The sequence below is a fragment of the Pseudochaenichthys georgianus genome, chromosome 17, assembly GCF_902827115.2.
Source record: "Pseudochaenichthys georgianus chromosome 17, fPseGeo1.2, whole genome shotgun sequence".
NCBI lineage: Eukaryota > Metazoa > Chordata > Actinopteri > Perciformes > Channichthyidae > Pseudochaenichthys > Pseudochaenichthys georgianus.
This window is the reverse complement of record NC_047519.1, coordinates 15,393,921-15,412,602: the sequence shown is the minus strand read 5'-3', so window position 1 is coordinate 15,412,602 and position 18,682 is coordinate 15,393,921. Positions and strand designations below refer to the sequence as shown.

The window sequence follows — 18,682 nt, the reverse complement described above, 5'->3', positions numbered from 1 at the left end:
TTATATATTCCAGGGCTAATAGTTTGGGGATACAACTTGTGTCTGTACTTTGCCTTGTTGACTAAAATAGTGGTCAGAAAATGTTATTAATGATAGAAGGTGCATTCAAGGAGCTTTTCGTAATTTGAGTGTACAGTCACAAATGTTATGCAAGTTAACTTTTATCTGAATTAATATAAATAATACCTTTCAAAAAGATAACTTGATAACCCCAGATGCCAGGGGTCTTCTTTTTTCTTTTCTTTTTTAAACAACACCGGTTTGAAAAATAAATAAATTCTGAAGATGAAGTTTGAAGAATTTCTCAAAATGAAACAGCTCACTATTCTTTGTGCCAAACTTTCCCATCATGCTTTATTTGAAAATATCTTTGAAGTTTTGGTTATCAACGCCAGGGGACTTTGCCACACAGCTGCCGGTTTAGTGAACTTCCCTCTGTGTGACTAACTTCAGTCTGTAGTGCGCACTTTATAAGAGTGTCTAGTCCACCTCTTTTTCTTAAGAGGTGGACTTCATTGGCTTTATGGCAAGCAGTCTCTCTAACGGGTGAAAGAGAAAGAGAGGGAGGGAGAGTGTGAGAGAGAGAGTAGGGGGATAATTCATTCACTTTGCGCACAAAGCGCAGTGGAAATCACCCAGGGGAACGAACCAGCAGAAACAGGGGAGAGGCAGGAGGTGGGGTGTCCACACATGCACATGGATACAACAAATAATAATACTAAAAACAAAATGTATCCTCTGATCAATTCTCCTCGTAATGTCTCTTTTTCGTTGGAACTACAAGAATAAAGACACATGTTATATAGTTTGACTGTAATAGCAGAAATATTGTCATAGCTGACATTATCTTACACCCATGAACACTGTCCGGTCCCTTGATCTCAAGCAGGACAGGAAACTGAGTGGTGTCTGAAGGCTGTGTCCCTCTGTGTGGTCAGTTTTAAAGCTAGATTAAGATTTTGTAATAGAAAACTAAAAAGTGTATTGTTAGATAAGAAATGTTGCGATATTGTGTGTTCCCGTGTGCTTGTCTTTCGTCAGTGAGCGACCCGAGCGCTGCGAGGCAGCACTGAACCTCGAGACGCTCTGGACCCTGGACACCCCTCCCTCCCCCTCTACACCCACACTCCCAGCTCAGCCTCGCGCAGCCCGGCTCCCAGCCTCACACACGTCGCTGTTGAGCACTGTGAGACCCCCACTCCCCCTCCTCCTCCTGCTCCCCTCACACCACCGCCACCACTGCCTGCCACCATCTCTGCGATCCTGCCTCCCTCCCCGGCTTCACTCCCCTCTCCTCTCACTGATCGTCCCTCTCGGTGTTCCAGCGGAGGGGCTGCACGCGCGATTGCGCTATTGATACCCACTTTACACTGTGTTTGTGGAAAGTCAGCCTCTCTCTCTCTCTCTCTCACTCCCTCTCTCGCTCTCTCTCTCTCTGTCCTCCTCTCTGGCTGCGCTTTGGTAACCTAACAGGGAGGTGTTAACTACTTTTGCTTCCACAAAGCGCCTCCCGTTATCTCCGGTGCTGCTGCGCAAGAGCCAGAAGGGCCACTGCTACTGATATTCCCACCCCGCAGAAAAAAGTTTTCGGTTTGTTGTGAGGATAAAAAAAGAAGAAGCCGGAAACGGAGGAGTCGTCTGGTAAAGAAGCGGATTCTGCCACGGCGAGGTGAGTAACACTGACTGGCTTTTTGTTGTTGTTTGGTTTGGTTTGAAGCTCTTACAGTTTGTGTTTCCACACCTTGCTTGCGTCCCGCGGGTTCTTTCTGGTTTGGAAGCGGATTTCGAGTCCTCTCACTAAACTTTCTCCGGGATTGTACGCTTTGGTCGCTGCTCGCGGTGGCGTTTCCACGCGTTTACATATAAATACATAATTAGAAAAAGTCACGGAATGGTCTGTCTGCGTTTGGACTCGGACTTTCACGCCTCTGTGCGTGTACGTTTACATAAGTGTATGTCTCTGGAATGGTATGCACGCGTGTGCGTGTTTATTAGACGTTCCCAAACAAGAAAGTGGTTTCTTGACACGCACTTGAATTGTTCAGTAGTGCGTGTGTCCATGCCATTACCATTAACACAGATTAACAAGCGATATTACATTACAGGTCCTGCACGGCCACACTCAGCAACCGATATTTAAACTACAACTCTTCATATTCATCTTGATATGACTTATGATGAAGGAGAGTTATATATTTCAGAATTAATTATTAGATCCGTTAATTATTCTCAAACATTAACGCACAATAATTACAAATGGAATCAAAGCCTCAGGGAAAATAATATGTATTACTGTCGCAGAGCTACCAAATCATTCTCAATATGCTGCTCCTGACAAATGAACGTTAGTCGGCAGGCATGCACTGATTGTTTTTATTTAAAAGTTGAGTTTTAGTTTTAGTTGTTCACATGAAGGCTATAGTGGTTATAGCTGCCTGTATAATCCCATCGCTGGTTTTCAGTGAAAGTTACTGTTGCTTTGCAGCAATAAAGTGCTCATAAGGGTGAGGACATGAGGCTTAAACCGCATTATGGCCCTGATATTTGGGGTCTATAAAGCCTCTGATGAGCCTGATTTAAATGAATCAGTTGCAATGGACCACAACCATACTGATATCATTTTCATAAACGAATTTGTGTTTGGGTCTACTTTTCTTCATCCAACTGTGACTGTAGTAGGCTAATTAAAATAAAAATGCAATTACTAAAGCATTGTGAAAAAGAACAACAATGGAAAGTAGAAGGGGAAATAATACAAACGTTTTTATACATAAAAACCTCCACCCATAAGCATGTGTGAAATCAAGTCCTTAAATGCGAAACAAATTATTCTCAGTTTGTCTCAAAGAGAAACAGACGGCTTCAATTAAAAAAGAAAGACGACTCGCTGCGTAGCATGCGCGTGCACGTCCCCACACAAGTCTGCACACAGTTGGGAACACCTGTTAACTAGGGAGCCACTATAATTTACATGCTCCTCCTAAATAAGCAGCGCTCAGCCAGCGGAAGTCCCGGGGGCCTTCCAGCTTCATGGCCGAGCACAGTGAGCCAAAATCGGCTTCCCGGAGCTCCAAGTCCCGCTGCTGCTGCGTCGATCCACCGGATACAACATCCACTTTTCATTTACCTTTTCGGCATTCTACCGTGAAGACTGGATTATTTATTTTAACAGAATAATTATAAAAACAATGAAATTCCCACGCCTTTATAATAAGAGTTTTTGTCTTTAATTTGTAGCCTTTCGTTCCTCTTTTTATTTTCAAATAGTCATGGCAGGACATTCGTTTTGGTTTTTGTATCTTCTTTTTTGTTGTTAAGGAAGTTCTTCTTCGGTGTTACGGGTGTAGGCTATACAATGAAAATCGTGGATGAAATCGACTTTCCTTTTATTTATTTTTGTCAGTTTGACTCATAACTTCTGATCTTTAGACACATTTCCCCACTATTTATGTTCCCTGTTTTAGTTCTCTACGTGTGTGTTCAACATTTCTTTATCACATGCATGTTGGTTTTTTTAATTTATTTTTGGTTTGGTTTTGGAACGACCTCACTGAAGCAAACAAGTGAGCAGTCTCGCCCGGATCAACGGCACTGCCACACAAAACACCCAGACCAGGGAATAATACAATTTCAAGTGTCGGAAAAACGCAGCGGACCTATTAGTAGTAATTTTCAAGTTGAAAAGTCCTCTCATTGCCAGCAATAAATAGCGCGTAAAAACACACTTTTGGAGGCGGGTCATTGAACTCACACTGTGAAGATTGAATTATAGTTCCTGAAAAATCCCAAACTCCAAATCCCAGATTCAGTGAAACCCCTTGCGATGAATGACTTCCAATTGTATTGATTGGTCAGATCAACCAACCCTTCACTTCTAAGGACCAGCCGAGCCCTTTCCTTTCTTACAAACGCACATTAGCGAGCAATGATTATCTTTAAAAGTGGGAAATTAGACGGGAATAGATAAATTACAGGAACAAAATGTCCACATTTTAATGTAATCAAATACAGTAAATACATGGCGATTTGTTTCCGGGAAGTTGATGTTTTGCACATTTCTTATTAACACCATTTTGCTGATGAAGAAAGGCGAGCACCTGTAGCCTCATTATCCGTAAATGAAACATGCATTTCTCCATTAAAGGCGATGATACACAGCCCATTCCTCTATTTACACATCACTATGCATTCATTGGATCAATAATTTTGATGATTAATGTAATGCAGAGTCTAGCTTTATTGCATATATATTTGTAATGTTTACACGCGGTTTTATAAATTGAAATTGATATTTAGTTGCTATGTATTTAATGATATGTTAATGAGAACAAATCGGATTTGACGGATAGATTTCTGGCCCATTGCTTAAAATGTATTTAAACGAGCATTTAAATAGGACGCTGTTTATTATTAATTAAAACAAATTCAAGCCTGATTTGTTCATCATACGCATGATTATATTCCGATTTATTTAAGCATGTTTTGAGGTTTTGCTGTAATCTAGAGTGATGCAACACTTTTTCAGTTTCTCTATTTTATGTTAGTGATTTACAGGCCGCCGCTTGTTTCATCTCCACATTTAAACGCGATTAGAACAGCTTGATATTTCTTTGATAGGTTGTAGAAGTCTGATTTTTGATTTTATGGATGTTTAAATATAAGCTTTCCATTCGCGTTACAGTCTGTTCGGTATAATTAATTATTTATTCGGAGCCTTGGGATTACACAGATATAAATCACAATAACGATGCCCATTTTCAAATATAATAGTATCTATGTTTGTAATGGTTTGACACATTCAAGTAGCCTACCAAACGAGGCATAATGCACATTTGTTTTCTCAACCAATTCAACCCTCTATATTTGATTAATTCTCCCCATGTCTGTGTTTTCCTCACTTCGTCATTTAGGCCTCATCTCTTTCTCTAACCTTCCCAAAGGAGTAGTCTGTATAGGCGTAAAGAGGGGGGGAAAGTGTCGAGGTTGGAGTTAAAGTAGCAAAAGATGATTTATTTGTCAGCGTTTTCGATTCACCCCCCTCCACCACTCCCTCCCCCCTTTTCTCTCTCCCCCCTCTCAGCAGTCAGCTGTTATTGCCCGCCATTGATCTCTCCATGCTCCCCTCCTTTGCGCAGCGAGAAGTGAACTAAAATTAATGTCCATTTCACACCTCTTCTGCTGGATCGATGGCCGCAGGGAGAGAAGTTTATTTTAATTTGGCTCCGAAGAAGCTCCACGTCCGGGAGACACACTCACGAAAATCCTCCCACCTGCTTAATTATCAGGAAACCAGTTAACTCTCGCTTTTATCGCCACGTAGATAATCATTAAGTGGCTAGCGAGGAGCTTCAAAATCCTATTCATCAGATCAGGATGTTTTATTAGAGAATTAAAACAAGTTTTGTTTTAATGTTGGAGAGGATTTCTGTTGCAAGTTTTATTTACCGTCACTTTCATATGAAAAAACACCTCTCCCGTTTCCACCTGTTCCCCCTCCTGTATATTTCCTATTATGTATTTGGGCCTTTTCAACATTTTTGAAAAGTATATTAAGGCGTCACGTCGCGAGCCTTATACCCCCACCCCCCTCTTCTCCCCCCTCCCATAACATGACACCGATAGTAAATTAACCATGGATCGCTCAGTCGCAAGTTTGATGACCCCCCTCGGTCTATTAAGTCCTATCAATATGCACTAATTCCTCATTCTTTATTAAAAGCAAAAGCAACTTCTCCCCCCCCCCCCCCCCCCTTTTTTACATTCGCCCCTCACCCCTCCCTTTCCTCTGCGTGTGCTTTATTATTTTGTTGTGCTAATAAACACTACATACGCAGAGCTAATTTGACATGCCGACGGTAATTGAAATAAACGCGTCGCCGGTAAATAACAAGTGTTTGAACACGCGCAGACTCGGGAGCGGCTCACCTCGGAGAGGACGCGCGTGCTGCTCGGTGTGCATCCCCAAAAACTTTCTGTCATTGTTGTCTCGTTATCGCTGCTATAATCACCGTAATTGAGTGCGAGGAGCCGGATGCAATCATTTAATGGGTGGATATTGTTGAGCTGTCTCGCTTATCCAAACCAACCAAATGCTGTTATTTGTTGTATTCCCTCAATGGAAAGTGCAGCCTGTCCGCCAGCACATTGTGTTTTGAGGCAATTCTGATTCATTTGTTGTTTTAGCCCTGCAACAAAAGTTACATTTTTGCATTTTTCATGCACCATTACTTCCACGTCTAATATTTAGACTACATTCCTTTCATTATTTTTGTCACTTTTTGAAGACATTTCGACATTTCTTAACTTTTTGACTATACAAAGTCATTTAAATATGAATTAGCGAGATTTCTACGTATGTTACCAGATAAAACAAGTAGTATACAATTATATGAAGCATCCTATCCTCTTGTCATATTTTAGAAAATATATGGACTTCAAAACAAAAATCTTTATTTCCCTAATTGATTATTTCCTACAAACAAAAGCAGATAAGAATCCTCCTGACTGCAAATATGCAAGCAGAGCCAGTTATTCCTTTTATTGATGACAGGAAAGCGGAGTAGCTCGCAGTCGTTTATATCGGAAGGAAATCAGTCCATGTACAGTAAGGGATGCAGCGCCGTGTTAAATGGTTTGATTGCATTGGAGGAGGCAGCCACTGGTAATGCCGTTACAGGGGGAAATATCAGTCGGAGACGCGATCGGCAACAAGAGAAAGTCAAAGAATTAGCCTAATGGCGGGGGAGAGGAGTTGTGTCGGATGTCAGATACTTTCTATTCTCCATATTGCTCTGTGTCTCTTTCTCTCTGCGTCCATCCCCCTTTACCCCCCGCCGCCACATCATATCTCTCTCAGGTTTCCCCCACCTCCCCTCCTCGAATCGTCAATTACAACGTGAGCCAGATCACAAGCTCCCTGCTTGGACAATAAGCTAATATCTCCACCCCTCCCTCCCCCTTTCCTCTCACACCTCCCCAGAAGACACTGTTGGTGCATTTGCAACCATCGATTGTAGATAGGCTAGGTATTTGTGTAGCCTACTTATCATTTTACCCCGTGCCGCCAGCCGGGCATCCAGGCGGGAGACTGATCCATGCAGCCTGATCTAACCCAGCGATGCATAAACACACACACACACACACACACCTTTATGCATCTGCATGACCACACACAGGGCAGTTTGATATTCACGCTGTAAGATCAGCCTTTTGAGAAGTAAAATATGTAGTTGTTGGTCGAGCATCTTCTGACGTTTGGCCTCCATGCTAGACACGTCATTTCCCGACAGGCATTAAAGATGTTTCCCATTGTTCTTATTATCGTTATTAACTCCACAATAGAGGATTATTACTGCGGAATCTGTGAGTGAAAGCAGTGTACCTGGCAACCGTTTTTTTTGCCTTGTTAAACTTGAGCTAATTGGCTTGCACTAGCCTGTAGTAGGCTACACACCGGCCAGCCAGCCGCCTGTCTGCCTGCCAGCCAGTGAGATTAGTGGCTGCTGTTGTACACGCCGGCACAGCACAGCAATAAAGAGGCATAGCAGGGCGGCTGGTGCCACACACACACACACACACACACACACACACACACACACACACACACACACACACACACACACACACACACACACACACACACACACACACACACACACACACACACACACACACACACACACACACACACACACACACACACACACACACACACACACACACACACACACACACACACACACACAGACACTCATCACACTCCTGCAAGACAGATAGCTCCGTCACCTGTCGGTCAGCGGAGACACACTGGTGTCATCTGTCAGGCTTGTACGTGTTTTGTGTGCGCGTGCCTTGTCTATGAAAAGTATAATACGGTATTAAGTATTATGGCTTTGATACAAACGGACACATTTCAGGCTTAAGAGCATATTGTCGGCTTTTTAGTGTCTTTTCTGGCTTCCATTTAGCTCAGTGTTGCAGCTCAAGGCATCCAGATTAATTGCAGAACATAAAGATGTTTTCTGCCAAGTTGCAACTTGGGGTATTCTCTTGTTAGATATTAAGCAACATAAAGTAATTTAGGGCTGCTTTCTGTGATTAGAAATAGTTATTTTTGCGAGTCTTTAGGAGGCATAACTGTGTGTCGAATTATAAAAGATGTGACATTCTGAATGATACTATGTCCAGAATACAGGCCGATATTGCTGTACCTGAAGTGAGCCAAATAATACAAATGAAGTCTATGACATTTCAGGGAAACAAAAGATGCTGGGATTTGGTTGTCCCATGATCCAAAAATATGAGCAATGGAATGATGTGCTTTTCCCATTTAGCCTGGTCTGTACCAGGAATTAGCTGGCCCCACTGAACTGGGCCTCGCTGGTGCTGCCACGAAAAGAAATCACAGGTCAGGGCCCACTTCCAGAATGATTTTTGTCTGCTGGCCATAACTCTGTCTCGGAAATCACAAAGGCTTATTTGAGATGTAAATCCTCTTGCTTTTTCTCCAGGAAGTATTGCATGAATGTCACAGGGAAAGAGTCTGGGAAAGAAAGATGTCCTTTTAATCTTTTTTTAAAAACACGCACACAAATGAAGTATGTTAAGTAACACATCCTACAAAATATATTCGTTGTTAGTTGACTGCTGCACAAAGCTTGCACGGTCATTCGCGCAAGCTTGTCCAATCCTTATTGATTTTGTTGCTGAATATTGCCCGAGTGCCATTATCCACCTCGGGATGATGTGTGTGTCTGTATAATATCAAATCTTTGTAATATTTTTCACTGCCGATGCATATTTCTCCCGATATGCCGCAGCTGAAGCAAATAACCTGGTGACAGATTTCATATCGGAGAGAGGCGACAGAAAGGAGAGAAACATGAGATTGGATATTTGGAAGGCATTTGGGAACAAAATTAGGGTTTTACAGCTGAAAGTTAAGACAAGGACAAATAATACGAGAGTGGGAGAGGGGGAGAGGGGGAGTAGGAGGGAGATAAATGGGTGTGATTCTTATTCACAAGGACATTTGAGCTTTGCCTCATTGCCAGACATGAATGAGTAGATTTCAATAGTATCGACTGTTGCATCGGACATCAGCAAACACACACACACACGAACACACCGACTGACGCACACACACTGCAGTCCGTCTGGCATACAGAGTGGGCCTGTGTGTGGGTCAGCTCATGGTTCTTATGCTCAAAAAGCACACACACACACACACACACACACACACACACACACACACACACACACACACACACACACACACACACACACACACACACACACACACACACACACACACACACACACACACACACTGCGGACAGTTTAATTTCTCTGTCTCTCCGACTGTCCTGACGGCTAATATTTAATATGTGACTGCATCGTTTTTAAATAGCAGTGTTTTCATTGTCTGCTGGTGAAATGACTCCTTATTGCAGTGGAACAAAAAGTGGTATATTCCTATATCTTTCTTTTGTTCTTTCGTAAAAAATATTAAGCAACGTCTTTTGAGGCAATGTTATGTTATGAACTGCATGTGAGCTGCATAAGATTAGGGCTTTTACAATAGTGGCTGCTGAGATTGAACATTTCTTTTTTCCAATAATACATTTTTCCAATGATATTTAATAATCCAAATACTGCATTCATGTAACTTGCTCTGTTGATGATCCAGGACGTTGATGGTTTCCCATAAATGTTTATGTGGTTGATTTTTTGGAGTGGTTAAAAAGTATAGTTCTGTAACTACCTGGGTTGAGTAAGAAATCGTAGAGTAAAAACATTGCAGACGCTGAGGGTAAACTTTAATAGCTATAATGTTTTACAGGAGTTTCAAGCCTTTTGGCTGTGAACATTTTGTTCATGGGAGAGTTTTCTTTTATGTAACACTACAAGCTTCACATTTCTGCTTATTATCTAAATCTCTTTAGGGAATCATGTATTAACATGGTTTTTCATGCACTTAGGTAACTCTAGTTTCAAAGTTATCTAAACCTTATCCGGTATGTATGAGTGATGTGTGAGAGAATTTAACGAGTGGCATAAAATGTAAAAGTGGCACTTTCACGCCTGTCAACAATCTCTAAATATAAACCCATGGACCGGGAAGTGTGTGCCCATACACACGTGCACACACACACACGGACATTTAGACAGGCCTGCGGTTTTGACTCCTTTCTCTATGTCTCCATTAAAAAAAAGAGAAAAAATCAACTTTGACTGCTTTACTTCCTGACAGTCAAGCATACACACACACACACACACACACACACACACACACACACACACACACACACACACACACACACACACACACACACACACACACACACACACACACACACACACACACACACACACACACACACACACACACACACACACACACCAGTCACAGTCGAGAAGACATTTTTATATCCAAAATTGGATTCCTTTTCGTTCCTCTCCAAAACTCAGCAGACAAACTGGAAAACTCGAGTTGACAAGTTTCAGCATCGTGTTGCCACAGCCAAAGCGTCGGTTACACACTCAAAGCAGCCATGCAAGAACAATATGTATTCCGACCAGTCAACAAAAAAGGAAGGCTTCGATAAAACAAGTGCTCTTTGTCACCAGTGTAGTTATTTGTATCCCTTTGTTCCCCTTCCACTTTTCTGATCCTATGTTTCTGAATCCAGGACTTTACGTAGGAGCACCACCAGTTGTCTTGTCATGGGCGGCCTAACATGATGTTTCGCATCCGTAATGCCACCATCACAACGTCCTCAACCCCGGACATCCTTTCCCTGAGCTCTCCAACAAGCAAAACCATCCTATCATTATTCTTAAAGAACAATAATAACGTTCATGACCACATTTACAAATTATTTTCTCGTAGAATCTGTGACTTCTCCCGCAGCCCCCCTCTCAGTAGTAGCTCATATTTCCAGAGTCAAACTCCCTTTCAGAACGATGCTAAAACACATTGTTGTTGACACTGCAATGTTGCAGACTGGCATGACACTGTCACTTAAAGTGCAGATTTGACGTGAAAAGCCCTCCTCGCTGTTTGTATTTAATATCGCGCCGACAGCTGTATCATTCTTGCACACTGTAATCAAATTATGACAGCGTGGTAAATGTTCCCCTGTGACATTTTCTATTATAAAATGCATATACCCGGTGTCAGACAATGTGTGGGTGGTAGCCCCCGTTGGCAAATGGGATTGTAAGTGGCACCGAGTGACATTATGCGTGTGTGCGTTAGATGTAATTGCGCTTGTATATTGATGACATGCATAGGTGCATGTCATCCGGAATTATGATTGTTGTTTTAGAGATAAGGTGAGAAACATCACTCACTTCTGGAAGCTGTATGGCACTTTTAACGCTGTCGTTTCACAAGTGTAGTTGAAATGACACACAAAATAATGTTTTGCATAGGTGAAAGCGTCCTTACAAAAGCAAATAGAAAACCTAGAATACAGGGAGACAATTGAAAGGCTCCATGGTATCAGTTTAACCAGGCCCCCACACACACATGTGCATGTATGTGTGTGTTAATGTGTGTGTTCACATATGCACACAAGGCCAGAAGGACGCCAGCTTGGGTCAATCACCCAGGGAGATGAGATGTGTACCCTTTGCTCTGATATCACACCCTCTTCTCTCCTCTCCTTTCCTTATTTCCACTCCTTGCATCTCCTTATCTTTCTTGTCCCTTGTTTCTCTCTTTTCCCATCCTGTTCCCTTTTGCTCTTTTTGCTTCATGTCCTCTATTTGTTTCCTTTCCTGTCTCCTCGCTTTTCCTCTTGTTTCCTCTATTCTCATCTGATTGTTTCCTATCCTCTTCTCTTATTTCCTATTGTTTCCTCACCCTCTGTTTTCCACCTCCTTGTTTCCTCTCCTCTCCTCTCTAGTTCTGGCCTGTAAGGGAATATCGAATGTCCTCTTATTGGATTGGCTGCTTCGCGTTGGCGGCCCTTCATTCACCGCCCCTCGGCCTGCTGGGTAATGATAATAAAATTGAAATATCCCGGTACTTATCAGTGTATTACCTCGCTATCAACACCTCAGACACACTCCTACTTTAGAGGTTATACAGGAGAAAGTGTGATCTGATATACAACGGGAACAGAGAGAGGACGCCGGCAGAGAAAGTGAGAAAGCTCAAGAGAGGGTGAGGAGGAGAGGGAGGATACTGATAGACAGAGAAAGGGATGGGGGAGAAAGAAAAGTTTTGTCATGGCTACATTTTGAAGGTGCTAATTCTGGGATGGATTGCGGGAGGTAGGCTGATGAGGCCGAGGAGGAAGAGAGGTGGGTAATGTGACTCCAGGCCAGACCAGAGGCGTGTTAGCGTAAGCCGTTCTCAACACTCCACAGTAGTCTACTGTACATTTGCGGTAATGTAAAACATCTCCCATCTCCCCATCTCTCTCTGTCTCCGGGCCCGTTCCCCTCTCTCTTGGCAGTTGTTGCTTTGTGTGTGTGGGAGGTGGGGGAGCGTGCCAAAGCCCAGATCAGGTTTGGAAATTGATTTGAATGAGTGTTGTGGACAGCTGATAGCTATAAAAGATTTTCTCCTTTCATTTCCCAGGGAGTTTCTCCTTTGATGTTGGCTCGTCGTCAACATAGCTTTGAAGCTCGTCGAGAGCGGCCCGCTACTTGATACGGTGTTTGTTGAGTGTTTATGTATGTGTGCACATGACTTCGAGTTTGACCTTTCAATTTATATTGGTCTTGAGTTTTTCTGACGGCAGCGGTGACTTTTATGATAATATAACCAACATTTTACGCAGTGGCATTTAATGTTATCTGATTTAATAAAATGAAGTACAATTACTCATGATAACCTATTTGCATGTAAGCCGATCTGATTTGTGTTATTAAAATCCAGAACGATGCACACAATCCCACAATCACTTATGTACGACAAGCACATCTTCACCTACTCAAAATCTTTAACATATTGGACGCCTAACGTGCCAGCCACCTTCAAATTGCCCTTTGGGGATCAAAATCTCTGAAACGTTATTTTGTCGTTTTATCGGCTGCCTCTCTGCGTTCCTTCGACCGGCCGATTGAACGCTCCGCTCTAATCCCTGGGAGAGAAGATTCTAGTCTGTTGCCACGTATGCTGGGGGGGGGGTCGTGAGGTCAAGTACGGCTAATTTATTCACTCAGTCAGATTTCCTCTGGCTCGTGGCTGGCAGATGGAGAGGTCTGATATGATATCACCCATCGGAATCACCCGAGGGAGAAGAGAGCAGGGGAAACGGGGAAGGGAGGGAGAGATGGAGGGATGAGAGGAGAAGAGATTGACAGGAGAGATGTTCAAATAAACGGAGGACTGATACAAATTGGGGAATTAAAAGTGGTTTGATAAAGAGATAGGGGGGTAGCATCGAGTATAGCTCGACACCGGCTCTGGTGTCAAGCTGAACATCGAGCCACATGGCTTTTTATCAGATGTGTGTGTGGGTGAAATGTGTGTACATGCATGTGTGTCCTTATCTTAAGACAAGTGGTTCTGGTCCAGTAAGATCCTGGGAGATGGTAGGACTAAGCGGCTTAGACCAAGATCTGAAATGGAGGAGGGAGGGAGGTAGGGAGGAAGGAGAGATAGCGCTAAGGAGATGAGGGGAGGAGATGAGGATGGAGAGGAGAGGAAGAGGAGGAGGAGAAGATTAGGAGGATGGAGGACGAGGAGGGGACATTTGGGAAGAGATGAGACGTGGAGGGCTGTAGAGATCGGAATGGAAAGATGTGATGTGGAAACAGTTTGGGGACGTTTTTTAAAGAGCAGGAGGAAAAGGGGAGGGGAACGTGGGAGAAGTTTGGGGTTTTGAAATAGTTCTTGGCTTTTTGTCAAAGGGCAGGGATTTACAGGATTTCATGAACAGTGTCAACTGGAGGACACTTTTTCCCAAGAGGATCTGAATTTGTGGTTTCAACAACAGTGACCGCTTAAGAACACTGCGTCCCCAAAGGTTTTAACTTCAATCCCTGGCTACCAGACGCTTTTTCCACTCCGCTCTTCCCACTACAAACAGATTGAGGTCAAGACATTGATCTCTATCAGTTGAAAAAGCATGCCTCTTGTCTCTGGAAGCACCTATCATTAAGAAAAGACAAGGCGGTCTAAGGGTGTCCATAGGGATTATAATTACTATTTTGGCTGAGCTAAATTTAGGCAATTTTGGTCTGCACAGAAAATATATTTTAAATGCTGAAATCTCAAGTAATCTGTAAAGAGAGAATCTCCCAAAGGGCAGCTTTACGGTCTTTGTGATTTTGAAAAACCCTTGAATCCTAAACAACAAAGCAGCTCTCTGAAAATGAAACTAATCTTTGTGTTTTGTGTCCCCTCAGTTTGGCGACCACATGAAGATGAAGAACCAGCTTTGAGGACCTACGGATGTCCACCCCCCCTTCGACCATCCGGCTTGAGTAACACGTCCAACAAACGTTTCAAGTGGGAGGCCTTTACTTCATATCACCTGGGAGGAAGAACGTTATCTTGACAAATTATTGTATTTATAATCAGGACTGATGTCGTCCAAACTGTGAAGCGTGTAAAGGACTTTACCCAACAGCACCTACCTGGCACGGAATGATCTGGACTGAACTGAGCTCAAGCACATTTGGCTGGAGACAGATTAACTCACTTTAGCTTCACTGAAGAGAAATGAATTTAATTCAAGTTAACAAGCACTGACATTGGCTGATTTCTTAGCTAATACATTTCTTTAGTACAAACAGCTCTTTTCTGAGCCCTAACCGTTAAAAAGCCAATTCCCTTAGGTCTGCAACCCAGATTCCCTTAATTCTTCAAACCCTTTTCAAGGGTCTTGGACATTGTATCAAATTTAGAGAGGAGGAATCATCTCCTCCTCCCCCCAAAATCCATAAATCCTCTTTGTTGTGTCCAAACATGGATCTCCACAGGGCAGCTTTCAAGATGGAGAGCTCCTCCTACCTTCCCAACCCCCTGGCCTCGCCGGCCCTCATGGTCTTGGCCTCCACTGCTGAAGCTTCTCGAGATGCCTCAATTCCCTGCCAGCAGCCACGTCCATTTGGCGTCCCTGTGTCTGTTGACAAGGATGTCCATTTGCCATTTAACAATGGTTCTTATACTTTTGCATCAATGTACCACCGCCAGGGTGGAGTCCCACCAGGATTCCCCAACAGGGATTTCCCTCCGTCCCTCCTCCACCTCCATCATCAGTTTGCCCCGCCTAACCTGGATTGCTCGCCAATCAGCATGCTGAACCACAGCGGCGTTGGCGCCTTCAGGCCTTTTGCATCTCCAGACGATCGGGACGGATTGCCCAGCGCGTATCAGTCTGCGTTCACCCCGGCCAAGCGCCTCAAAGGCTGCCTGGATCCAGATGCTTCACCCCACCTGCGGTACTCTGATGCAGAGGGGAAAGAGTACGACTTTGGCGGCTCCCAGATTCCTCCTGGAAGTTCTCCCAGCAGCGCCCTGAAAGCCGTCGAGGACAGTGGGAAAAAGATCTTCGCTGTGTCAGGCCTCCTGTCTGATCGAGAGACCTCCTCCAGCCCTGAGGACCGCATTGAACGCTGTGAGTAAATGTTTTACATTGCACTCAAGGACACTAGAACCACATTGAACTGTGCATACAGATGGGTGACAAATGACGGGAACAAACATAAAAGAATTGGGTGCAAGTGATGACTAAATAATATGATCATATGAAATGGTCTTTGCAATCATTTTGGAGCCAGATATTAAACATTGCTTTTTGCCAATTTTATCCAAACACAAATTGAGAGAATGTGCTTTGGACGATTGGTGTTCATCCCTCAAGTAGAGTTCAGAGACTACGGAAGTCTAGGAAGCTGCTTTAGGCTGTTTCCCAGGTTTGTTGTAAATTACAACGTTTATGTTGGGTTTTTTCTTACATAAATATTTGTCACCCATCTTTATGGAATAATAGCTTGTAAGAGACACATTATTGAAACACTCAACTCCCATACTCCCATAAGTCTCCTTCAATGCAAACACAAATCAGCCCCACATTGTTCTTGTAAGATTCAAAGTGATATGTCTTACATTTGGTACATCCCTTTTCAATCATGCATTTTCTTTTAGTTACACAAAGTAACACTTCCAGTTCTCATCCAACAACAATTTAAACCTCTAAATTATAGGGTTGTTCTACAGAAAACGATAATAATCAAACTAACATATGCCCAAACCCATGCAGCAAGACACTGAAACACACACACACACACACACACACACACACACACACACACACACACACACACACACACACACACACACACACACACACACACACACACACACACACAGCCAAATGTAATTCTAACTCTCAAATTAAAACCAAAGTACAACTTGCCGCAATTTGTAAAAGAATGCAAATGTTGACACACTAGCATCACACACGCCAATAAACAATCCCATCTATGTTCTCTTGTCATCATCTCTCCTGGCTCCCCCTGTCCTTGTTTCACAAGCCCACAAGCTCCACTGGTCAAATTAGCATTCACCAGTGGAAGGATGCCATTTGGCCCTCACACACTGGGAATCTGATTAGTGTGTGTGTGTGTGTGTGTGTGTGTGTGTGTGTGTGTGTGTGTGTGTGTGTGTGTGTGTGTGTGTGTGTGTGTGTGTGTGTGTGTGGTGTGTGTGTGTGTGTGTGTGTGTGTGTGTGTGTGTGTGTGTGTGTGTGTGTGTGTGTGTGTGTGTGTGTGTGTGTGTGTGTGTGTGTGTGTGTGTGTGTGTGTGTGTGTGTGTGTGTGTGTGTGTGTGTGTGAACGTGACTGGTTCAGAGACCGGCCATGCTCTTTGCCATCAGCATTCATCATAGCTCCACACTGGCAGCCTCGTTGCCAAAAGATTTACCCACATACCCAAAACCTTGGCAGGCCCTGTGAATGAGTGTGTGTTGTAGTGTGAGTGTGTGTGTGTGTGTGTGTGTGTGTGTGTGTGTGTGTGTGTGTGTGTGTGTGTGTGTGTGTGTGTGTGTGTGTGTGTGTGTGTGTGTGTGTGTGTGTGCGTGTGTGTGTGTGTGTGTGTGTGTGTGTGTGTGTGTGTGTGTGTGTGTGTGTGTGTGTGTGTGTGTGCGTGTAATGAATGGGAGGTGGGAGAGGGGTTGTAAGAGCTCCAAGCACAAACCCACAAACACTCTTCCAGACACACAAGCAGCTCTCAGCATGAGCTCCAACATCTCCTACACATGTCAACAAGCTGCATCGGATCTCAGTGACACATTGGGAGAGAAGTCCAGAGATGTGCATAATAGAGAAAAGGACATCTTTCTTATTCTTCCTCATCATGTCACTCCTTTCTTAAATTCACTTCATCTCTCCTTTTTTGTCTTAACTACCATATTCCTACTTTCATTCCTCCTCCATCTCTTTTGGAAGGAGAGCGTGTGTGTGTGTGTGTGTGTGTGTGTGTGTGTGTGTGTGTGTGTGTGTGTGTGTGTGTGTGTGTGTGTGTGTGTGTGTGTGTGTGTGTGTGTGTGTGTTCGAGGGTTGCATCCTTGATGGAACACATGAGAGACAGAGGCGACGACCTGAGACTGATCCGATAAAAAGACCACCACAGAAGAGACTGAGAGGGTGAGAAAGAGAGGGATGAAAGGAGGAATGGAGAAAAGGAAATTGGGAAAATGACACCCGGTGGCTGGCTGGGGTGGAATGAGAAAGATATCAAAGAAGCATCTGAAGTGCAATAAGGAAAGGGACGAGAACAAAGATAGAAGACAAAGAAAGAAAAGACAACATTGCTGAGGCATTAGATCCAATTGTCTCATTAGATGCTAATATAAAAAAAAATTCACATCCATTTGAAATATGCATTTTATCATTTATGGCAACTTTAAGCAAACGCCACTGGAGCTTAGAGATGTGTGCTTGGTGCCATGTTGTCACTACAGATTTGCGAGCACTAAGACAGGCCAGAAATAGAATGGGAGATGGGTCCGGGCTCCTGTGCTGTCTTTTGGAACGGCTGGATCTGGATCTAATCAGGTTAAGTCTTGGCACAAGTCGCCTCCATCTCTACCATAGGCTTCTAATGCAATTGGATGTGCAGAAGCACTGCTCACAGCAAAGCATTATGGGTTCTCCTTCACTGGGTTTGGCTATCCAGTGGAGGCGTAAAGAACAAACAACACTTTGGTACAATCCCATGAGAACAGTGCTCTCGCTGCTTCACACACACATTAGCTAACTAGCAGCCTTCGTGCTGCTTCACACACACCCCTCCAAAGTCTCACCATGAAAAAAAGGGTTTATATTGCTCCGGATTATACCTTGTCATTCAGAGATTATGCGGTAAGCTAATTAATAATATTGGTAGGAGTTTGAAAATGATAAAATGGCAAGCAGAAAAATAAAACACATTTAAATCCAAACGTTTTAAACACCTGAACTCTCAATATGTATTTAGTATATCCTGAGTTTGTTACACTCTTTCACCTCACAAGGGTCCATCCAGTGCAAGGACGAGTCAGTCAGTCTGACTCATGTACTTTGAGCCATTTCAGCCAATACATCTGTATCTTAATCATGTTCTAATTATTTATATGGATGCAATTTATAGCTGTCATTAAAATGCTGATATCTCTCTACTAAATGAATTACATGTGCCTCTGATTATAGCTAAGAGCAAACAGATGATGTTGCCTTT

The 18,682-nt window shown here is 43.3% G+C and overlaps 1 protein-coding gene across 5 annotated transcripts in view; it reads left to right on the top strand.

The window, feature by feature from the left end:
* Nucleotides 1–1,233: 1,233 nt before the first annotated feature.
* Nucleotides 1,234–18,682, top strand: part of rnf220a (ring finger protein 220a) — a 175,649-nt gene continuing 158,200 nt past the window's right edge. Inside the window, exons 1-2 of one of the 5 annotated variants that reach the window (XM_071206238.1) lie at nt 1,234–1,669; nt 14,368–15,581. In XM_071206238.1, coding sequence (XP_071062339.1) covers nt 14,930–15,581 — 652 coding nt within the window. In that variant the 5' untranslated portion in view covers nt 1,234–1,669; nt 14,368–14,929. The remainder of the gene's footprint in view (nt 1,670–14,367; nt 15,582–18,682) is intronic. The other 4 variants (XM_071206239.1, XM_034104411.2, XM_034104413.2 and 1 more) reach the window with 4 other exon arrangements.